Consider the following 24583-nt stretch of genomic DNA (forward strand, 5'->3'; position numbering starts at 1 on the left):
CGTATAGAGGCAATAAGCATAATAGCTCACATTTGCTGCATCCTGTGCTATCGTTATCTACCCATCATCTCATTTAGTTCTCACAACTGACGTATGAGGTGGGTTAAGTCATACATATATATTCTATATATAAAGCAAAGGCAGAGAAGGGCTGGGAAGATGGCTCAGCTGGTAAAGCGCCAGCTACTGAAGCATGAGCATCTATCTGCATTTGGCCCTCCACCATCCCATAAAAGCAAAGGGTGGCGGTACACACCTTTAACCTCAGAGCAGGAAGAGCGGAGGCAGGCAGATCTGAGAGCTCATTGGCCAGCCAGCTTTGCTGAATCAGTGAGCTGCAGGTCAGAGACAGACCCTGTCTTAAAAAAAAATTAGGTAGAGGGCTGGAGAGATGGCTCAGAGGTTAAGATCACTGACTGTTCTTCCAAAGGTCCTGAGTTCAATTCCCAACAAGCACATGGTGGCTCACAATCATCTGTAATGAGATACGATGCCCTCTTCTGGCCTGCAGGTGTACATGCAGGCAGAATACTGTATAGATAATAAATAATAAAAAAAACATTTTTTAAAAAAATAAAGTAGCCGGGCGGTGGTGGCGCACGCCTTTAATCCCAGCACTCAGGAGGCAGAGGCAGGCGGATCTCTGTGAGTTCGAGACCAGCCTGGTCTACAAGAGCTAGTTCCAGGACAGGCTCCAAAACCACAGAGAAACCCTGTCTCGAAAAACCAAAAATAAATAAATAAATAAATAAATACATACATACATACTTAAAGTAGAGAGAAGTCAAGGAAGACATCCAACATTAACCTTTGGCCTCCACACACCTGCGTGGTAACAAACATATACATATACCACACACCCAAATAAAAAATATAGAAATTAAGGCACAAAAAGACACAAACCCTGCTAGTATTGGACCAGTATTCAAACTTAAGTACCAAGTATGCCTAATGTCAAAGCTCATTCCTTTAATTGTATCAATTAGGATACAATTGTGGTTGTCAAATCAGAAGGCTTGACTGCAAGTAGATTAAACAAATGAGAATTTTTAGTACTCTAAGACCCGAGTTCAGGGATGGAGGGCTAATTTAGCAGCTCTACACCATTGCTGTCCCTGTCAATACTGTTTCATCAACAGTTCTTAGGTGTCAAATTCTCAAACAGATGCTTCTCAGTTACACCCAGGAGCAAGATCCACTTCCAGTACCTCTCTGTAAAAAGATATTTTATATGTATGAGTGTTTCACCTGCCAGTATGACTGAACCACCTGCATGCTGGTGTCCGAGGTCAGAAGAGGGTGTCTGATCCTTGGCAGTTACCATGACAGATGACTTTGAGCCATCTCATGGGTGCTGGGAAGCAAAACCCAAGTCTTCTGGAAGAGCAGCAAGTGCTCTCAATCAATGGGGCCATCTCTCCAGCCCCTCCAGTATCTCTCTTACTAGACAGGGAAACTCCTATCATACAACCTATGTCACATGTTTAACCAAACACCATCCACTGACAACATGGAATAGCTTTGCTATAACAAAGTATGATTCACTCCCCGGAACTAGACACAGCCTCCTCCACAGAGCAGACTGTCTGGCTCTTGGCTGGCCAGTCAATAGTAACTGCTCCAACCCCTAGAAATGTATGCAGTGTCCCTCAGCACCCAATCAGTTTTGCCAAGGCCACTATAAGCAATGATAACAGAATAATATGAGGATGCTTCCCAATATGTCAGAGGCAAGAACACATGCCAGTTTTCAAACAGAAATGTCCCTGTTCCTGAGAGCTCTGGGTAACGTGTGCAGGATCACTCGGAATCTTGCCCACTGCACAGCAGGAGACGGCACAAGGGAGCATGCTAAACCTTGCTAATGGGCTAAAGAATCCAACTACATTATTATCGCACCCTTTACGGCAGGACCTGGTAGCCCTTGTCTAAAAACACAAGGACAGATATTTCTCAAACATGAGACAACAACCCAATGGCATTATTCCTGCAAAGCCAATTATTGCTTGGCTCCTGTGCAAGGTCTCAAAGACGTCTTGGCAGATTAGTCAACCCTCTGTTTTTACAGCAGAGCCTGGCCTAGCTGGCCAGATGAGCTCGTGTTCTTCCTTATGCATTAATGACAAAGAAAGACTTTAGAGACCCATTTGAATTGTTTTCATTTCTATCGTGAGTTTTCCAAAAGCAGTTTTCCTAAATAGCTGATTAAGATGGCCTTCCTGAAAGATTTTGAGTATGGGACTCAAAAGAGACACTGAGGCAGATTATCCTTTTGGGTAAGAAAGTTATTAGAATATTGATTAATTTACCCCTTGCCCCTTGCTGCCTGTGATAGCCAAGGGAGCCAGCCCCATCCCTCACCAGCTGTAGCAATCAGTAAAACAGGCCCTGCACCTCGCCTGGGTAGCACAGTGGAGCTGACTCTGTTGGTGAAGGTGTGAGTGAACTGTCCCTGAGGGTGTGAGAGTAGGAGAGCTGGCCACACCCCTCGTCTGCCAAGTGGTGGGGTGGTGAGGACCAGGGGACAATGCCTCCCCATTGCCCTGTCTCCTGTGGGTGAGGGAACTGGCCCCTCCCCCTCACCAGCTGCAGCACTTGGGAAAGTGGATCCTGCCCTTCACCTGAGTTGAACAGGGGTATGTGGGGTGGGGGGGGTGGGGTATGTGGGGGAGACAACTGTCCTGTTTCAGGTCTTTATCACTTTAAGAATTTGGAAAACATCCCTTCGTTCCTCCAGGTCACCTTCATTCCAATAGAGATCATACTGCTTGATTTGTAAGTGACTTCCCAGGTGTAACAAAGTCCCACAATAAAAAGTCCAGCAGGAAGGCAGAGAGAAAAGGAACCACAGTGAAAGCAAAGGAGAAAGTTACTACTTTATAATTCTGTGTCTGGGGATAGAAGAAGCCACCCCTGCGCAGGCTGACCTGGCCATGCACTCTCCCTGGAATGGACTTGGCGAGGTTGGGTCAGCGAGACCTGACCCTGCTCTTTTCTGCCTTTTTTCTACTGTTTCCATGAAGACCAAGGACAGCAAGCAAACTCAGAAACCCAAACCCAAGAGTGACCATATCAGAATCCACTACAGCAACTGTGACAAAAACACTTATCTAAGTCATGCCCAGGCTGTCTGGAAGAACAGCTGGCTACTGCCATCCCCTAACAGCGTCCATACTGTGTTCAGCCAAAGAGAACTAAAGCTACTGCCCACAGTCCTCCAGTTAAAAAGCCTCGGAATGTGGATTTGAGCAATGAGAAGTGTGGCTAGCAGTCCTGCTGTCTCTGAAGCCACAGCTTTGAGTGAAATTGATTCACTTATTGTGCAAAAATAAAATAAGAAGGACTACTGATCCCATTTTACTACAAGAATAGAGAAGACAGAAGTTATGTCATTTCATTCAGGTTGCACAATTCATCTGGGTATCAACCCAATGTAAACATTACGAAGTGTGGCCAACATGGTGACACGATGCTATCATCTGCAAAATTCACACTAGAGAATCATGCAATAAGTTCCCCCAAAAAAGCCTCATAATTTTTAAAAATAAGTGCATGTATATGTGTGCATGAATGTTTGGTCATGCATGCCATATGTGTGCAGATGTCTACAGAGGCCAGAAAGGGTATCAGATCCCTTTGACCTGAAGGTACAGTTGAGCGAGGTCTAGCAAGAGTGCTGGGAACTTAACTCTGGTCCTCTGGAAGAGCAGCAAGGGCTCTTAACATTCAAGCCATCTCTCTAGTCCTGGTTATTATTGTCAGAGGAAACAGGAGCTCTCGAGTCCCCTGGGGTGACACACTTCATCTTTGGTAGGTAGCATCTCCCAGTGCTATTGTCTCAGAACCTCCACATTTGGTTCCACACATTTAAAATTAAGCCATTTTATACTTGTTCTCCTACGGGACGCAGACTGGATATGGCTGCTAATCAGTCTATCAACTTCCAAGCCTACTTCACAGGCTTCTCACGAGGAACCCCTGCCCCCAGTTATGGAAGAGTAAGGGTCTCTGCTGCCCTCAGCAAGGGGCAGTCCCTGAGCAGCGTGTGTGTGTGTGTGTGTGTGTGAGAGAGAGAGAGAGAGAGAGAGAGAGAGAGAGAGAGAGAGTCTGTGTTCTTTTTTCTGTGTCTGAAAAATGAAAAAAGTCTTGGGTACTGAAGAAAAGGATTGAACAACCTGTAGTATTGAGGTATTTACCTTCTTTTTAGGCTTTCCTGACTTAGTGTTCCTTGGTTTTAAAAACAAAACCATTACTTAATGAGTCTTAGATTTAAAGAGAAATATTCATCGCCTGTCCATCCCACTAAGCAATTATGAATGCTTCCTAGCAATCTGTTTATATTCTCCAAATTCTCTCATTTATCAAGCAGAAATGTTCAGTGCAACATTATACACAATGGGATGTTTATTAAATGGTGAAACAGAGCACGGACGAACAATCAAGTTGCCAATGCAATTTGTATAACCTGTGGCTTTGTATATAATTTTAAACATATAGAAAAAATACAAAAGAGGTACAAAAAGTCCCTGAACCTATACCCAAATTGGCTGCTTATTAACCCTGTTTGCCAATTCCGTACCAGAGTCAATGAGTTTAAATGCAGCTCACCCCTTTGGATTAGAAAGCTCATCAGAATCAGTGTTAAGACTAACGCTCACATGAAAGCTTAGGGCCAAGACGGGTGAAAAATTCCACAGTGCAACCAGGGCCACATGGAACTTGTGAGCCCCCCTGCCTCTGCCTCCAGAGTGCTGGGACTTCAGGGAGGTACGAGCACAGCCGGCCTACACTAATTTTTAAAGAAAGATCACTTTTATGAGAAAAGGAATCCTATGTCGAAGATGGCAATCACATGGCAACCATCGAGCCCCTCCACTGTCTACCAACAGCAACCAATATGGCTGCCATCACGCATTCTCTGCTGTAACATCTGAGCTCCCATTTCCTCTGGCAATAATAGCCACATACTTTGTCTTCAGGGATACCGCTATGAAAGCCCTACATTACTTTAGAACCTCCCCGTTTAGTTCCATGAATGCACACCGCCATGTCTGTCACAATCTCCCTAAAAGATCATCAAGTTGTGTAACCCTTCTAGTTATGCCTTAGCTATGGGACAAAGTTCTGAAACCACAACCCTGGCAGACTCAAGAACACCTGGGCATGACCTTGTCAAAGGGCATCGCCTGGGTGATCAAACATCTTTAAAAACATCTGCTGTACTAACTGGACGCGTGAGGAGTCGGCGCACACCAGCTAGCAGATATGCCGAGGCTTCTCCACTTTACCTCAGGCTGCCTTTCTCTCCAGTCATGCTTTAGCGAGGCTTCGTTCCCAGTGTCTGCTGAAATCCAGCCACGTGGCTTCAGTAGGTATCTGTCAGGGAGGTCACAGTGAAAGCCTGCTGCAGCTCACTCTTGCTGGTGAGCTTCCAAGGATAAAACAGTACAGAGCGCATCTTCTCGATCATGAGGAAGCCGTTATCACTGAATCTCCCTGGGATGCTCCCTACATCCAACCAAACAAAGGGAGCGACGGCAGAAGTTCTCAGATCAAACACAAATAAATCACCCTTCTGAGAGATGGTGACCTGAAAAAATAAAAAAAAGATAAAAAAAATAAAGGACGAGAAAGAACTGCAGTTTACATCTCTGTCTGACAGGCATTTATGTGGGCCTAATAAAAACGGCATTTCCCAACCCCTTGGTCTAACTTCCAAGTCATATATTTGTCTGTGCAGTTATGACACTTGACAATACCTGAAAAATTATTTCAGTCTGTGGAAAATTACCAAATTGTCTTCTCAAGCCCAGGAAATGCATAAATGCCAAGTACTAAGGAAAATCTCTCTTGAGACGTTGAATGCTTTGTATCTCTAGGAACCGTTATTAGAATATCACCAAGAAAGGGACACTTGGCATTAGGGTGGCTTAAGTGACTGTCAAGGGATCAAAAGAGCTTAGCTGGCTGCAGAGCGTAACCACAGAGCCTCTGGACGCAGGTATGAAGCTATGTCTCATGTCCCCAAATCATGGCACCTTCTCTTCCAGTGAAGCACCCAGCCAGGCCAGGAGGCACCAGAGAAGCCTTGGCTACTACTGCTGCAAGGCCAAAGCTCCAGAGCCTTGCTCTCTCTGATGCCTGCTTTAGAACAAAAGGTCACACCTCTGTGTGCTTTACAGCAGAGCTGGGGTTTAAACTTGAACTCTGGGTTAACAGAGATACACACACTCGGTACCCCAGACAATAACTGATAACCAACATCACTAGAAGAACAAGGCGCAAGCCCTTTTGCTACTTTACCCCGATTAGCATGAAGTAAACCAAAGTTTAGCTAAGAAAAAAAATAATTTTTTTAAAAATTAAATCCTTTAGGTGTGTGTGTATGCGTGTGTGTATATATGCACGTGTGTACACACATGCGTGCACACACACACACACAAGCACAATGAAGACACAGAGTGAGGCCAAGTAGCCTTCTGCTCATTCACTTTATTTTTTGAGACAGGGTGTAGGTGCGCCTTTCTGCCAGGACCGTCAACTCAACAATAATGACACAGAGACTTATTAATTATAAAAGCTCGGTCAATAGCTTAGACTTATTACTAACTAGCTCGTACAACTTAGATTAACCCATTTTTATCAATCTACCTTCTGCCGCACTGTTTTACCTCCTTTACTCTGTTACTGCCCACGCCACTTCTTCTCCATCATCCTGTGTGCCTGGAAATCCGGCCTAGCTATTGGCCATTCAACTTTTATTAAACCAATCAATATGATACATCTTCACAGGGTACAAAAAGATTATTCCCAGCAGCAGGGTCTTTCCCTAAGCCTAGAGCTCTTCAATTCTGCGAGGCTGTCTGACGAGCAAGGCTCAGGAATCCTCCCTGACTCTTCCTCCACAATGCTGGGATTTCAGGTACAGGCTGCCACAGTTGACTTTTTATTTGGCTTCTGGATGTTTGCTAGCACTTGGACAACTGAGCCATCTCTCCAAAAACAACTAACCAATTTGATTCAAATCCTAAGCTGATAGAGGGTGACTGTGTCCGTTTCCAGTTGCCTTTGCCATGTTGTACATGGTGGCTCTTCTGTGGCTGTGACAAAACACCACACCCAATGTAACATACAGAAGAGTGTCAAGATCCCAAGGCAGAGCAGGGGCATGGTAGCAAGCAGCAAGGACAGCCGCAGGGAACAGAACTGGAGGGCTCATATCTTAAACCACAAGCACCAAGCATGGAGAACAAACTAGAAATGGCTTAAGGCTTTAAAGTCACAGAGCCCACCTCCAGGGACATACTTCCTCCAAGAGGACTGCACCTCTGAAACCTCCCCAAACACTCTCATTACGTGGGAACCAAAAGCTCAAAGATGTGAGCGTTTGCAGACATTTCCTCATTAAAATACTACAAGTTGTTTCTTGCTTTGCTGTTTAAAAAATTTTTTAAATGCCATAAGCACATGCCAACTTTCTTATCTCTATTCCGACCTTAATGTTTCCAGAGGGCTTAGACGTGGTCACGTGACAATTTCACTATTAATTTGGAAAGAAGGTATGTTTTTGGTGGTTTTAACTTCTTTTGAAAAAAATTAGTGTCTTTATATTATCGTTTCTGAAGCCAATTTTAAAAATTTCAATAAAGTAAACTGTGTAACAAATTTAAATTTGGCTGAAACAGAGAATAAAACTTTCTAGAATATTTTTGTCAGGTTTTACACAAAGGGAGAAAAGGAAGGAAAGGTCTTTAATCAACTAGACAGGTGCCAAGTTTACCAGCTGCATCATTTTGAGAAAAACATAAGCTGATTATCTTTTATTTTCCTTGCCAATTATAAAGAGATTTGGTGATTAAGTGACTTTGAAGCAATGAATCAAAGGCAATAAAGTGATTAATAAACTGTATTTAAAGAGTCCAAACTGGAGTGAACTCAACCAACTAACCTCCAGTGCTTCCTAGGTCACAGGACACTGAGCTTTCTGCTTAACCCTCTGCGGACTGCTTCTGCACTTGCAAAACAAGAGCACAGCACTTCGGGGAAGTGGCAGAAGCCAGGGCTTAGGCAGTAGCACACCTAGAACACAGCCTGGAGCCCAGCGGAGATGCAATCTGCAAAGGTGGCTTATGGCACCTCTCATTCCTCCATCCTAGCCCCACCAGGGAAAGGGACCAGGGAAGCGCAGGTGTCAGACATCAATTACAAACAAATCCAGAAGCCGGGCAGGTGGTGGCGCACGCCTTTAATCCCAGCACTCGTGAGGCAGGGGCAGGTGGATCTCTGTGAAGATTGTACAAGAGCTAGTTCCAGGACAGGCTAAAAGCTATAGAGAAACCCTATCTCGATAAACAAAAACAAAACAAACAACAAATCCTGAGGTAGAAATAAAGACTGCTTAGTCTTAGCATCCAGCAGGAGGAGAGGAGCCATCCTCAAACTAAGAGCACAAAGAGGGAAGCAGGAGAGGACCAGGACACAGCTCACTAGCCCAAAAGAAGGAATACCCCATAGGGCACTGGCACCCCAGACAAGAGATACTTACAGTGATGTTGGCCTTGACCAGCCCTTGGGCGTCCTTAAGGGAGGACAGGAAATGGTAGTTGGTTGGGCTGAAGAGGTCAGCGTGAGTAGAAAGGTGGAAGGAAACCACACAGCTTTCCCTCGTACAGCCCCCGCATCTCTTCAGCAGATCAGGCACCGGCTCCTGGTAGAGAATCGCAGCCTTGCCTGCTTTCATCACAGCGCTTGAAGTCACAACAGAACACAAAGGCGTCAGGGAGCTCCAGGTATGGAGCCTCACCTAGGGAGAAATGAGCAACAGTGACTGTTCTTGCTAGCTGCTTTGTCTGTTACAGAGTAATACTGACTGGGCAACAGAGGATGGGAACCAGGTGACTAAACCCCGAGCCTTCATCTCAGCCACTTAAGTTCTAGCCAACTAACTAATTGCTCAGCTTCCCAGGATCCATGTCTTCAAGAGGAGAACTCCATTGAGAAAACCTGGCACATGGCAGGTTTTCTACAGACAGGACTTATTTCTAGCGTTAGTGGTATCACCTAAACTGCAGGCACCCAAGGGTTCCTAAGTCTTTCTTTTTTACTTAAATACAGTGTATCTTTCTATATTCCTATTCCAGACAGCTTCGCTGATTTCAACATTACCACGCCCTTTTAACTTCTTCTTTTGTGAAATCTGAACTAGTACCAGCTTCTCACATTAGGATCTTCCATTTGCATAGCACTTTGAGGTTTACACGTAATTCTTCTATTCGTTTGTCATCCACAATACTGAAGGAGACAGATGAGTATTATCTGACAGTTGAAGGAAATGAATCCTCAAGATAATAACAGCCTTGCTCGGGTTATGTAATGCGTAGCGGCTGTTAGCCTAAACACTGTCTACACAGCCCGGCTTAAGTTACAAACACTAGCAGCATGTTGATACGTCCCCAAAAGAGTGTTCCATCAAGAAGTCATCGAAAAGTTCCCTTCAACCTTAGACACACACACACACAATCCAAATAACTCACAGTGAGCCTTGTTTTGTAGTCTCTGTGAAGATCTGACACACCATAGACATAAAACACACCTTTATCTTCAAAACCCACTGGCAGCAGCGGAGCGAAGAAACGCTGAGCAAAGTAATGCAGCATTTTCCATTTTCCTCCATACTCTGAAAAGAGCCCAGAGAGTCAGGAGACACCAGGAACAAGCAGTCAGGTCAGGCTCCACATGAGCAGCGAGCAGGGCTTGTCGGATTTGTTTTGTTTTGTTTTGTTTGTTTGTTGTTTTTTGTTTTTTCAAGACAGGGTTTCTCTGTGGTTTTGGAGCCTGTCCTGGAACTAGCTCTTGTAGACCAGGCTGGTCTCGAACTCACAGAGATCCACCTGCCTCTACCTCCCAAGTGCTGGGATTAAAGGCGTGCACCACCACCGCCCGGCTTGTCGGGGTTTTTAAGGCACACGTGTGACGGAGTCTGTTTTGTGGGGGACTCAGGGGGGCTTGGGGACCTGTCCATCAGTTCTGGAGACTGTTTCATGTCAACCTCACAACAGTGGAAAGAGAAAGGCAGGCGGGTTGCAATGGCTTATTTCCCAAAGGAAGAAAGATGCAAGGGCTTAATTGAAACATGCTGGCCATGGTGTCTTGAGCCCAGATTTTAATCCAAGATAGCTCTTTCTCAGAGGTAACCTTGCTTCCAGAAGCTCAGTACAGTGCATCAATACTCTTTTGATTTGTTTGTTTGTTTGTTTAACACAAGATCCAGGCTAGACTTAAATGCTGGGTCTTATAACCTTAGCCTCCTGCAATTTTAAGAGTTGGAATTACAAGAGTGCACCAGTATGCTGCCTCCCAAGGTTCTTTTTTCCTACACGCACATAAAAAAGCAAATTAGTAGTACCAGGAAAGGATGCTTGTTGCAAATTCTCATTCATAAGAAATATCTAGACTTCGGTCTCCTTTCCCGCAGGTTCAAAATCTCCTAAGCAAAGCAAAACAGTTACTATACAAAACAGCTTTCACAGTCAGACTAAACAGCCAAATCCATGGCAATTAATAATACCTCCTACCAAAAAAAAACCCTCCTCGAATACAATGCAAAATTGTCAAGACTTGTAGAATTCCATGCCTTGTTCAGATGTCTAGTAGGATAAACCTCCTGTATCGATTATATTTGAATCGCTATTAAAATATCACCACCAAAAGCAACTTAGAAAAGAAAGGATCTGTTTTGGCTTGAGGTTCCAGAGAGAGTCTACAGGGCAGGGAAAGCTGATTGACCACATTTTAGCCACACGTGGGAAGCAGAGAGAAGAGGCAGGAAGAGGGATGAGACTATAAAACCTCCAGTGACAGACTTCCTCTAGCAAGGCTACACCTCCTAGAGGTTCTGTAAGGTCTCCAAACAGTACTGTCAGCTGGGGACTAAGTGTTTAAACACATGAGCCTATGGGGGACATTTCTCTTTCAAACCACCACAGCTTCACACCTAATCTTCTATTCTCTTCTTTTCTCAATATCTGTCTGAGAATGAAGATTCTCCCCAATAAAGAACCATTTCTGGAGGCCAGAAACAAAAAGGAAAAAAAAAAAGGTGGGGAAAAAAACCTTCTCAAGGAGGTTGATGTATAAAGTAAATTTTAATTTTGCTAAAATAGGAAGTGAACGTTCTAGAAAATGTTGTTAGCTACTATCTGGAGGAGGGAGAAATGACGTAAAGATTTTAATTAACTAAACAGATAACATTTTTTTCCAGCTGCACAATTTTTAGAAAAACATCCTGATCGTCCATTTTTTTTTGTCAATTATAAAGCAATTTGGTGACTAAGCCACTTTGAAGCAATAAATCAATGACAGTGGAGTGATTAATAGACTGTACTTAAATAAAAACAGAAGTGATTCAGTGTGTGGTGCTTACTGGGCCACAGGACATTGAGCTTTCTGCCTAACCTCCGTGGACTGCTTTCTTACTTGCAAAACCAGAGCACAGTGCTTCCAGCATGTTGTGCCATAGGGCGCCTAGGACAGAGCCCGGAGCACAGCGGTGCACGGCTGTCTCCATGGGGAGGACAGGGATGGGGAGGTGGTAACACAATGTATGCTGCAAACTGTGGAGGCGGAAGAAAGATACAAACCAATTTCTTTCATGGTTTGCAAATTTTCAAGTTTTAATATTTCATTCCCAATGGTTCCTGTTCTTCTTAAAATAGCAACTGGCAGGAGAAGTATGGTCTGGAGAAGCCAGCCCGGTGGATTTCTACTGGGGACGTTTTTCTGCTGGCAGGAGACAACTCCTGGAGGAACTACAGTCTCATGAGAGACAGCCATTGCAGTGGACAGACTACAAGATGGCCACACTCTTTCACTTTATAGCATCCCGTTATTTCTGCTTCTGGGGGCCGGAGACCCACTATGGTCCTTGTAACTTTCTAAAGGTACAAAAACAGATGAAAACACAAATCCCATTCCAGTCACATAACCAATTGCTCGTTGAAACGATTCAGCTGGCAACCTTTCTGACCTGCATTTCTGACTCCACTACCTTTTCCAAGACACAAACAGAGCCATCTAACGGGGATTTTACAGACTTAAGTCAGAGTCAGCAAATGGGAAACTTTGACATTACACGAACCAATCTTCTACTTGGCAGAATTCTCCCACACAGAACGAGATCAATGCCCTTTGGGCCCTGAAAAGCCCTCTTAAATAAATTCAAAATGCTATGCAGTGGGGACTGGGGAGATGGCTCAGTTCGTAAATTGCTGGCCCTGCAAGTTCAGAAGGTCAGCATCCATGTGAAAACCTTGGTGCACCAGCACGTCCAGCACTGGGAAGGCAGAGACTGAGGTTCCCTGGGCTTGTTGGCTGGCCAGCCTCACTGAATCATCAGCTCAAGACCGCCATGTTCAGTGGGGGGAAAGTAAGCTAGAGATTGACAGGACAGCTCATGTCTAACTCTGACCCATGTACACACACACACATGCACACATGCATGCACACACACACACACACACCATTCCACCCCATATCACACCTGGAATCTCTGAACACACTCTTCACCAGCCTGCTTTGCCCAGCATAGCAAGCTCATGGAAATACTGTTAGGGGCAGCTGCGTGGTGAGTTCATAGAGCAGGGTCAGGGAACAGCCTCTTTGGCCCAGTTCTCCTTGGGGTAATCTGATTCCTCAGGCTCCATGCTGCCCCAGTCCCTCTCCACACAGGCATTCATTTCTCTTGCACAAAGAAACACTTACCAAGAGAGGCCCAGGAAGGAGCCTGCCAGATATCATTCAGCTGCCAATACAGTGCCCCCATGGTGTGGCCTTCTCCGTCCACTATCTCGCTGCGGCTGCGCATGTAGAATTCAGTTTCTGTCTTGATGCACTGGGCCTGCATCACCTGACCCGAGAGATAGTCACACATAAATGTTATTGTTTGATGCTGGCTATCTAGAGTTCAGAAATTACAGGTTTGAAACGGTTGGTTGGTTTGCTTGCTTGCTCATTTTTTAGAGTAAACTGGAGAAACTAGAAAACTGGATTAGCATTAGGGATATATTATTTTTTATTAAATCTGGAGCTAGTTCCTTAGCATGAGAGAAACTTGTCTACAATGCGGGGGGGGGGGGCTTTTTTATTTTTTATATCAGTGAATGACAAGGGAAACAGGATGATATAAAAGCCAATAATGATGCAGGCAATGAAGGAAAGCAAAAGTTATTATCCCAGAACCAATGCTGCATGTGACCAACATCAGGTTGTTTCTGTAACAGCAGATTTTACAAATACAGTCATAGTTTAAAAAAAAAAGCTTTTATTAGAAAAACACTGTAAGAAAAACATTGTTGTTATAAGTAAACTATTCAGTCTCTTTTTTCTACTCAAGCTAACCTTCCACGTCACGGTTTTTGATAACCAACCTACTATTTCTTTTTGCTGCCACTTCTTTATTTGAGCAGGACAGATGGTATTATACCATCGAACGGAGAACATCTCGTTCTTGTTTATGAGGCATGGACAAACTCCAGGCAAGTCCTTAACTCCCCCCACCGCCTCTGGAAAACCAGTGCTTCCTACTGCAGCTTTTCCTGATACTGCATCTTGTGGTCTGAGCTTGGAGTTCTGCTCAGGAGGGGCTCATGGGTGGCCAGAGATCCTGGAGAGATGGTCAGAGCAATGCAATTTCACTCAGAGAACAGGATGTGAGTCACCCCAGAAAGAGAAAAGGAAACCTTCCTGGCCACTAGAAAACAAAGTACAGATCACTTCTACAAATAAAAAAATCTCAGATGAAGGAAGAGTTTTTAGACAGTGGTAGGCTGGAAGGAGAGGAAGGAGTAATCAGGTTACTGCTCGCATGAGTCAGATACCCTTTTCCGGAAGGGTGAAGTCTTGGTCATCTAATAAATAGTGAGTATTGACAGTACATATGTTCATGATGCTAAACCTCTATCCAAGCAGAAAAGAGGATATAGCCTACCCTCATGGCACTTACTACCTCATACAGAAGACAGGCCAGTGCTATCAGTTTCTGTGGTACAGCCAAAGGGCTTAGTTGGAAAAGTAAGGACTGTCCTAAGAGAATAGAGCAGAATCTTCCAACTAGAGATAACAATGTCTGTGGGCTGTGTGTGTGTGTGTGTGTGTGTGTGTGTGTGTGTCTGCATGTATGTGGCTGTGTGTGAACTAGCTAAGAACAGAAAGCAGGCTAAGGGGGCCTGGGCTGAGACAGCCTTGAGCAATGGAAGAACCTGGTAGGAATTCACACCCTGACCAGAGAAGCCACGGAAAGCATGGCAAAGGTCTACTGTATCCTAAAAGCAACTGAAGTCCTCGGATGCTATAAGGGGAAAGAGTGATGGGGCCAACTTGCATTCCCAAAATGCCACTAGGATTTCTGCGCGGAGAAGCGGCTAGGCAGACTAGAAGGATCGAGAGAGGCATTCACAGGGTTGACAGAGTGTCTACTAAAGAATGCTATCTGCTGAGCTGCTTAAGGCACAGCTGTCTTATCCTGAGCCAGCTTGCTGAGGAACACAGCAGTGACAGCCAGAAAGTGTGCCATAGGACAGTCTAAAAAAAAAAAATCTGCAGCAAGCAGTGACAGTCCATAATGACCACAGTGTACACTTGGAATGTGTTGGTCTAAATATAGCTCAGAGGGGCTGAAATAAAACAAATAAACCAAAGAGTTGTTCTGTCACTCAAGCTAATCCGCAATTTGACTCAGGATCTCCAGCCAAGTTCCTTGTTAAAAAATAAATTCTCGTCTGAACTAAACAGAGCGGGATTTATCTACTTTGAGACCTTGACACCTGTGTATAATCTGAGTTCCCCCGCCCCCAGAGTAAGCCTCTGCGCGTGTATTGAGTTACTGTACCAGATCAACTTAGCAAAACGATTTCTAGAATGTCCTGTGAAGAGAAGCAGCCGAGAAGTGAGGGCTTAGTGGAGACAGATGGGGGAGGGTGTGTCAGGGCTGGGGTCTGCACTAAATACCCTTGTTCTAACCTCGGGCATGAGGAGCTGGCTCCGTGGGTAAAGCACGTGCAAGCCGGAGGCCTGCAGCTCAGATCCCTAGTGTCCAGGTAAACGTGGAAAGCCACGTCAGCTGCCGCTAATCCTAGCACCGGGGAGCAGAAACGGGGGATTCCCCAAAGCAAGCTGAAATCGGTAAGCTCCGGGGTTCCGCAAGAGCCCTGCCTCAGTGAAGCAGACTGCAGTGGAGGAAAACACCCAGTGTCAACTGCAGTCACACACACACATGCGCCTACATGCACATGGACATACATCATACATGCACACCATACACACACGAACACACATGAAAAATAAAAAGATTTAACCGTTCAACAGCATGGAAAGCAACCCATTTGGTTTCAGGATTTCCTAATAATATCGAAATCGAGGGGAGCAGAGAAAAATGTAGAGCTCAATAAAAATCAATTAAAAATAAAAATAAAAATAATATCCAAATCTACTTTAATCACTGGACCTCCAAATAATGCTTTTCTAACCATGCTACACGTGGCCTGTGGGGACAATATCAGTTAAGGCCCCTGCCAACGTAACTCACACAAGCAATGCTCTGACTGGCCAGAAATCTCTTCTCACCCTGAGATTCATGAATCATTCACTGCTTCATGGGCTATGTATGAAGGAGGGTTCACCAGCGGGGCAGGAAGTCTCCATTATGCCTCTGAGAAACAACTCAAGATTCCAAAACACCCAGGACCCACAGTATCCCCAAAGGCTGGACCATTTCTGACATACCAGCAAGGTTAATGAGCATGGAACACTCTGAGAATAGCCCCGAGACCAGAATCAGCCTCGATTTATGAGTTAGGATGTGGAAGAAGTGGACCATTTGAGGCATCTGGGATAGAAGCTACAGCCCTTCAATCTAGATTTATAAATTAAGGTGATTAAGAGAAAAGTGAACACCAGGATGAGGCATAATACAAGATATTGGCACATGCCAAGGTAAGTAGAGAAATCACCTATTTCAGGCAGAGATGAAACTGTCAGGACAAAGCTATGAAATATAGAGTAACGTACGCTTGATTGACTCTAAAAAAAGCCACAACTAGATACTTTCCCGGTGGCGTTGATGGACCTAGCATGCTTTTCCTTTTTATTCAGGAGAAATTTGATTTTTTTTTTTTGAGGGAGAAGCAAAAAAAAAAAAAAAAAAAAAAAAAAAAAAACAACTCTAATGAGGTCCAGATTATTCACCTGGCTCTAACTAAACTCTTTTGCAATCTCATTAACATATATTGCAGCCAGGCGGTGGTGGCACATGCCTTTAATCCCAGCACTAGGGAGGCAGAGGCAGGCAGATCTCAGTGAGTTCGAGGCCAGCCTGGTCTACAAGAGCTAGTTCCAGGACAGGAACCAAAAGCTACGGAGACACCCTATCTCGAAAATCCAAAAAAAAAAAAAGAAAAAAAAGGGGGCTGGAGAGATGGCTCATTGGTTAAGAGCATTGCCTGCTCTTCCAAAGGTCCTGAGTTCAATTTCCGGCAACCACATGGTGGTTCACAACCATCTGTAATGAGGTCTGGTGCCCTCTTCTGGCCACACAGACAGAATATTGTATACATAATAAATATATATATATAAAAGCCGGGCGGTGGTGGCACATGCCTTTAATCCCAGCACTCGGGAGGCAGAGGTAGGTGAATCTCTGTGAGTTTGAGGCCAGCCTGGTCTACAAGAGCTAGTTCCAGGACAACCTCTAAAGCTACAGAGAAACCCTGTCTTGAAAAACCAAAAAAAAAAAAAAACCACAAACACACACACACACACACACATACACACACACACACATATATTGCAATTCAAAAATCTTTATTTTTAATTTTTCTTAGATTTATTCATTTTATTATTGTATGTGTGAGTGCCATCTGCATGTATGTGCATGCATCACCTACATGCTTGGTGTCTGTGGAGGCCAGAAGAGGGTATCGGATTTCCTGGAACTGGAGTTACAGATGGTTGTGAACCACTATGTGGGTGCTGGAAATCAAACCCAGGTCCTCTGCAAGAGCAACAAGTGCTCTTCACTGCTGAGCCATCTCTCCACCCCCTTGCTGTGTGAAAGGAAGCCACACCAATTCTCTAAGAGCCCATCGTACATGAAATCAGCATGGAGAAGAACAGCCAAGACTTTGGAACACTCGGGCTCTAGAGTAGGGTAGCAGATCCTACATGCAGATAGTGTCAGTCCAATAACATGAATCTCATTTTACCCAAACCAGTTTTCACCAGTCAGGAATAATGTTTAAGAGTCATTTGTGGTTTAAATATACTAAGTGTTCAAAGGTTTGGTCTCCAACTTGATACTAGATAGCTGCTAGAAATTTTAAGACATAAGGACTAATAGAGGTCTTAGTATCATTAGAGGGTATCCCCTCAAAAAGGACTGTGGAACCCCTAACTTTCACTTCCTGGTCTTGAGGTAAGCATGTTAATTTGGTGATGGGCTACCCAATGGAATGGGCCCAGCCAGTCATAGACTGAAACCTTTAAAATTTCAAACCAAAAAAGCCTTTCTCTTCCTAAGGTTTTCATCTTAGAAATTTGCTGGTGATGAAAAACCTAATGCAGGAAAAAAAAATGGCACAATGAAGCGGGTAGTCATTGCTACAGCAGAGATGCTACAGGGAAACTTTAACTCTTTTGCAGAAAGAGTTTGGGAAAGTTTGGGGGAACAGGCTAGGGGGGAAAAACCCTAGTAAGCAGTAAGCAGAGTTTAATGGGAAATTCTGGTAAGGACTCAGAATCAAAATGCTGATAGGAACATGGAAAGTAAAGGCCAGACTGATGAGGTTTCAGTGTAAAATGAGAGTTCTGATCAGAATTAGCAGTGTTAGGGCAAAGAATCTGGACGCATATTGTCTCTACCCGAGACTTCATGGGAGCCAGGCTGGCCTGTCCAGCAGAGAGCAGCACCCCATTGATGGTGACAAAGTCATCACTCACTGCTTAGGATAGATGTTCAGAGCCAGAACATGGAGGAGCAGAGAAGTAAGGTTTTAAAATAACTGAAACTTGACCAGAAAAATAACATGCGTAAATAATCTTTCAGTCAAAGACGTATAAGGAGTGGAAAATAAGCCAAGTGCACTCTACTGGAACAATGCAGAACAGGTCCCACCCACCACAGGCTCAGTGACAGCGAAGTATAAATTTTGTTCAAAGACTTTCAAGGGAAGAGTCTTCTGAGAAGGGACTCAAGGGGTGCTCTGCTTACTCATGACAGCCTAGGGTGGTAGGGCATTCAGAAACTACTGCACCTGTGACTCCAGGGGTCCAAAAATAACTTGTGCCAGACGCAGACCTTGACATCTCCCATGTGACGCTTTTTTTGGCAGGCAGGCGACATACAAGAGCAACAGGGTCATAGAGGCTGCTAGTGATGGTTTCACGCCTCGGGGAGACCAGGCAGTGTGTTTGAAGAGCAGAGTCCCTGAGAGCAGCCCCTGATGGGGTCACACACAAAACTGTGAGCATGACACTGAAGCTACCGTGGAGACCCTGGAAAGTAGAGTCAGCCAGGCTCTAGGGAAGGTCGTACTTGGGTTCTTGGTAGCACATACCCAAGCAGAGTGCCTGGAAGCTGCATGCTCTAGCATGCCACTTTTGCCCTGCTGGATGCATGTCCTCCTCTCTGATTTTGCACCTTAGATCCATTTGGTTATCTTATGTGGTGCCAAGTAGGAGTCCATATTTACTCTTTTGCATTTGAATATCTACCTGTTCCAAAACCATCTGTTGAAAATTCTGTCCTTCCCACTATTTTATTGTCTTGGGAATGGAAACTAGAACACCCTGTAGAGGGTTCCCAAAGATTTAAAAATGGCTTCATTACAGTCTACAGACACATTAGTATGTTTAGATCACAAAGGAATGATATTAGTTTATCAAAAACATACCTACATCCATGTTCTGTGTAGTATTATTCTTAACAACCAAAATACAGAATCAGCCTAAGTGTCTTGTCAACAAATGAATAGGTAAAGAAAATGTAATGTATAAATACAATGGAAAAAAGAGAATCATATCATTTGTGACACTGTTAATTAACCTGGGATGTTGCGTTAAGGTAAACAAGCTATGCTGGTTAGTGTGGATCAACTCAACACAAACCTAAACCTATCTGGTAAAAAGGATTCTCAATTGAGGGGTTACCTCCATCAGACTGGACTGTAGGCAAGTTTGTGGATCATGTTCTTGACTAGTGGTTGATGTGAGAGGACCCAGTTCACTGTGAGTGGTGCTACCCCCTAAGCAGGTGGTCCTGCATTGTACTTAAAAACAGGCTGAGCAAGCTATGGGGAGCAAGCTAGTAAGCAGTGTTTCTCCATAGCCTCTGTTTTAGTTCCTGCCTGTACGTTCCTGTCCTGAGCCTGTCCTGACTTCCCTTCATGGTGGACTGGGACTGGAATATGAGAGACAAATCCATCCTTTCCTCATCAAGTTGTTCTTGGTCATAAAGTTTTATCACAGCAATAGAAACTTAGTTAGAACACAAGTCAACTGCAGAAAGAAAAATAACACTTAAAATCGCTTATATGTGCAGTTTCAAAATGTTGAATCCACGGAAGCAGAGAATAGAAAGGCTATCAGGGTCTGGGAGAAGGGAATGCTGATATACAATTCAGCTAGGAAAATAAATTCAAGAAATCTGTTGTACACAAGAGTGTCAAAATTTAATAAGATATTACATATTTCAAAAATGCAAAGAATGCAAATTCAGTATTGTCACCTCAGAAAAAAAAGATGCATACATGAAATAATGCATATGTTCTGACACTCCATCCCAAAAGGATAAAATAAAGATTATCTTTGACTTACAATGACGTTGCATTGAGGTAAGCTCATATAAATTAAAATGACCCTAAATGTGGGGCTGAAACTCACTTGGTTAGCAGTGACAGATCTATTCAGATGCTCTACTTCTTCTCCTGTCAGTTTTCAGTTCCACTAGTAATACTTTAAGTTCCTTGATGCTACTTGTCACAGCTGTTCATAGCTTTTCCTTACAATCAGTATTACTTCTGTAAGGCAAGTGGTATTATTTCTTCTTCCAGTCCTAGTTTGGTCATGAGACTCTTCACTTGATGAGTTCTATCTAAACATTGTTCATTTGGTTGGTCTTTCCAAAGAACTCATTGTTGCCTTCATCTTCTCCACTGTTCCAGTAAGTTCTAGAAATTAATAAGTCAACCAAATGCCTCAATAGTTGCACAACTTCCCTTTTCTCAATGGTAAGCTTGTGGAATCTCATAAATAATTTAAAAACTGAAATTTCGTTCTAGCCATTGACTTGAGTTCTTAGGCAAAATATGAGTCTTATGAACCTCTGTTTCCTCAGGTATGAAATTAAATAGTGGTGTAGCTGTAGCTCAGGGATAGGGGGCTTGCCTAGCATGTATGAGGAAAAGAGGCCTTGGGTTTAATTCTCTCAACATTGCCAAAATAAAAAGAAATAAACAAAATTCCATTTTATAATATAAATAGCCAACATGATGTCTGAAGATGTTGGAATTTCATGAGAAAGGGTTCAAAACATCTAATGGCCAAGTCATAGACATTTGGTAGACAACTAGAAGAATGTTCATTGCCTGATTATTAAATCACATGATGCCTAATATATGCCATGTACACACACATACACACATGCACATGCCTAACTTTCCTGTGGTGCTTAGGAAATAACCTAGCTATAATCCATATGTCTGATAAGAGATATCCATAATCAATTACCTCTACCAACCAAGAAAGACACAGAAAACCTATCACAAGTAAGTAAAGACCTTGAATTAAACACTTCACTATAAAAGCTACCCAACTAGTTAATAAATATTTGAAAATGTGCTTGATTGCATTCCTTTTTAAAAAACAAAATTTATTTGATGTGTATGGGTGCTTTGCCTGCATGTATGCCTGTGTATCATGTGTGTACCTGGTGCCCACAGAGGCCAGAAGAGGACATTAGATTCTCTGGAGATGGAGTTATGAGCGGAATATGGATGCTGGGAAACCAAGCATGGTTCTTAACCACGGAATCATCTCTCCAGCTCTTTAATCTCAGTTTTAACCAAGAAAACGAAAATGAAAGTCATTTAAGATGCATGCCCACCAGAATTCCTATCATTCAGGAGGGACAGTAGCAGCTGCTTAGAGTGAGGTGAGCCAGCTGGAACCATAAAACTCTGTTAGACAAAGTGTCACTTTGTCTAACCACTTTGGGAAAATTCCTGGCAGTTTCCGTCAAAGCTAAATACTTGGTTTCCTCGCAAATCAATTGCATATCCAAGCCAGTACACTTGTCTGCAGTCTGAAACACTGTTCATAGCAGCACTGTTCAAAACAGCCTCCAGCTAGAAACAGCATGAGTGTCCTTTAGTGGGGAAACTATCTGCAGTGTGATTTGTTCCCATGATGAAACAGTCCACTGCAATACAAAAGGATACACACTCATTGTACTATCGACTTAGGCAACTCTCACACAGCGCATTGAGTAAGCAAGCAAAAATAGCTTATGTTGAAATCTCGGTGTAGAAAGACTAATTGAGGCGACAGGAGTCAGATGGGCCCCTGGGAATTATCTGCTCCTGGGTTTTAGTGAGGTAAGTTTGAGCATTTAGCGTTAGTAGCCAGCTAGCCTGGGCTTGGAATGGCCTCTTCCTCTCACTCAGCTTCCCCCATGGCCTTGACGCGACCTGATTCTAAACTAGATGGGATCCCAGGGAAATGAATCTGCTACTTTTCCCTTTCCCCTCCTTTCTCCACCTTTCTCCTACACTCTCCAGTCCTCCTTCTCTCCCTGCCCCTGGGAGCACTCGCCCCAGCAAGGGGGTCACCTCAGGCTAAGAGCAGACAACAACTGCAAATAAATACGTTTAAATAGTAAATAATTTAAAATCCCAGAACTGAAAACCAAGCCTCACCAGGTAAGAAAGGAACAGGACAAGCACAGGGAGGCACCAAGTAGGGAGACGCGGGAAATGAGTAATCGTATATACAATTTCCATTAAAATTTGCTTAAATGATGGGAAGGAAGGAGGAGCGGGAAGGAAGAAAAGAAGGAAGATAGTTAATTCTTTCTCTGGTTCATCTTCTCTACTTCCGCCCCCACCATTTGTTCTTATTAAAAACCCAAGAGGTTCAGAAGACCGGGGTATTATGCTATGTCACTTTTCAAGACACTAATAGTGATGAAATTTTGCAGCTACCAAGAGTTTGAACTGAGGCGGCTTTGCAGCAAGCTGTCTTCATAGACATGGAGAACTTTCCTGGCTGTATCCTCTAGTCACAAGTAGGTTCTTCTGCCTCTTCAGGGCTCCCAATATTCCAGAGTCCCCTCTCATCCTCCTTTCTTCTCTGGCTTCTAACTGCCCCAAATGAGCCGCACACCCAGACAGGCTCGCCTCATCTATGACTCACAGCTGCCACCTTGGAAGAGTAGCTAAACTGAACCACAGAACTTGCCCCAGCAGGCCCTCTGGCTAACCACCTACTCCAGGAGGCTCACCGAGTCTACAGCCACCCCTGAGCTTAGAGCCCCCTCTACTGCCTCCATTTGTTCCTAGCGTGTCTGCTGAGCATCTGATGTGTCAGGTGGGGAGAAACTGACTCGGTAAGAGCGTCTTTGACCCGCCTGTGCAGCAGATAGCTCTAGTGGCAAAACTCAGGGGAAAAGGGTAACATTGTGCTGTAGGCCCAGGTGTGAATTACACGTAACTTATTTAGTAAACAACAGACATGATAAAAGACACAGGCCAGACCCACTACACAGAAATTAATTGTAACTGTTGGTCCTCAGTCTATAGCTTGCCTTTTCAAGTTCTAAGCATTTTCAAGTTCTAAGGACTCTTCGCCTGTCTCAGTCATGAAGCTATTGTCTTGTGTTCTCTCTGAGGAGCTGATTGTACTGCTTTCCAGACTGCTGGTTGTTTCTTTGTCTCAGGGATCAAACCCACAGCCTGGAGCATGTAAGCATGACTCTGCCCCAAACCCACACATTTGAATCTTAGATCAGTGGTGAAATTCATTTGTACACATGGAAGACTTTCATTTTTCAGTAAAGCCACCCGCTTCTTACAACACACTTCATAGAAAATGCTCTCCTTTTCCACGCGAGTTGCTGGGCTGCACAACCAGAAGCCAGGTGGCTGTATCAAGTGTGAGGCTATCTCTGCCCTCCGAGGGGAATCCTACTACTACTTTCACTGATGAACCCTTACACTAACCTTTAAACTAACAACATTTAATACACGATTTTAGAATTTCATAAGCTATTCTTGTGGGAGAAACAGAGCCAAAAGTTAAATGCAGATCTTATGGGTTACCATAACTCTATTGTGAAGGAAACAGAAGCCTCAATCAAGAGGATAAAAACCTAAACGCTTTCCACCTGACAAAGCTTACAAACTCTGCACTACTGCATAATGTTCAACGTAGAAACCTGCCAACTCCACGCTGAAAATGACTTACCTGAGTAAGGTAGATCATATCTTTAAATTTACGTATGGGATCTGTCCTTCGGGGGAGTCTGAAGTGGAGCTGAACCTGCTCAAGCATCTCATCGTTACCATTTCCATGATGCTGTCGGTGAAGGGCAAAGCCGCTACTATAAGACCAGTCCTCTTTAGATGAGACCTTGGGAGGAAAGAGGAAGAGTTACAGATCTTCACAGTGAAGTGACTCTTCTTGTACATTCCTCATAAACCTGGAAAGGGCTGTACAAGTTAGAAAAGAACTTAAGGTTTGTTCTGTGGCATTAATTTCTTCTTTTTTTTCCTCTGAGCTTGTCCTGGAACTCACTCTGTAGACCAGGCTGGCCTTGAGCTCACAGAGATCCGCCTGTCTCTGCCTCCTGAGTGCTGGGATTAAAGGAGTGTACCATCACCACCTGGCTGCAGTGTTAATTTCTTACACTTAAAAAAGAAAATCATTCTTCTTATTGCTAGTCACCAGTTTAGTGATAGGGGTCTGTTTTCATATCTAGAAAGTTGCATTTTAGTATTTAATGTGGGATTCCCCCTCTGTATGCTGTGAGTATCATTGGTTAATAAAAGAACTGCTTTGGGCCTATAGCAGAGCGATAGGGGAACAGATCTAGGTGAGGAAAACTAAACTAAATGCTGGAAGAAAGAAGAAGGAGTTAGGGAAGAAGCCATGTAGCCTGCAGGAGACAGACGCCTAAACTTTACCCCGTAAGCCACAGCCACGTGGTGATTCACAGATTAATGGAGATGGGTTAAATTAAGATGTAAGAGTTAGCCAATAAGAAGCCAGAGTTAATGGGCCAAGCAGTGATTTAATTAATACAGATTCTGTGTGATTATTTCAGGCCTAAGCAGCTGGGAACTAACTAGTGGGCTCCTTATACTACAAGTATTTCTCTTAAAAGCCTTGCCTAGAAAACACAATTGTGTTTGTTAAAATGCTTATTACCTATTCTTCTTTCTGTTGTTGACGATTTGTTTTCTGAGGCAGGACCCCATCTAGCACCCACACCCTCTAAGTGTTAGAATTTTGCTGAACTTCTGATCCTCCTACCACCCAC

The 24583-nt window shown here is 43.9% G+C and overlaps 1 protein-coding gene across 2 annotated transcripts in view; it reads right to left on the reverse strand.

Annotated features, from left to right (window-relative positions):
• Positions 1 to 4386: 4386 nt before the first annotated feature.
• Positions 4387 to 24583, reverse strand: part of Manba (mannosidase beta) — a 67884-nt gene continuing 47687 nt past the window's right edge. The window contains exons 13-17 of one of the 2 annotated variants that reach the window (XR_012911382.1): positions 23509 to 23673; positions 12760 to 12904; positions 9593 to 9676; positions 8546 to 8803; positions 4387 to 5590 (exon numbers count right to left, since the gene is read on the reverse strand). Coding sequence is in view for 1 of the 2 variants with exons in the window: in XM_075981278.1 (XP_075837393.1) it covers positions 5366 to 5590; positions 8546 to 8803; positions 9534 to 9676; positions 12760 to 12904; positions 23509 to 23673 (936 nt within the window). In the remaining variant the exon portion in view is untranslated. Of the gene's footprint in view, positions 5591 to 8545; positions 8804 to 9533; positions 9677 to 12759; positions 12905 to 23508; positions 23674 to 24583 lie in introns of both variants that reach the window. The other variant, XM_075981278.1, reaches the window with a different exon arrangement.

Source organism: Microtus pennsylvanicus, chromosome 7 (genome assembly GCF_037038515.1).
Source record: "Microtus pennsylvanicus isolate mMicPen1 chromosome 7, mMicPen1.hap1, whole genome shotgun sequence".
Taxonomy (NCBI): Eukaryota; Metazoa; Chordata; class Mammalia; order Rodentia; family Cricetidae; genus Microtus; species Microtus pennsylvanicus.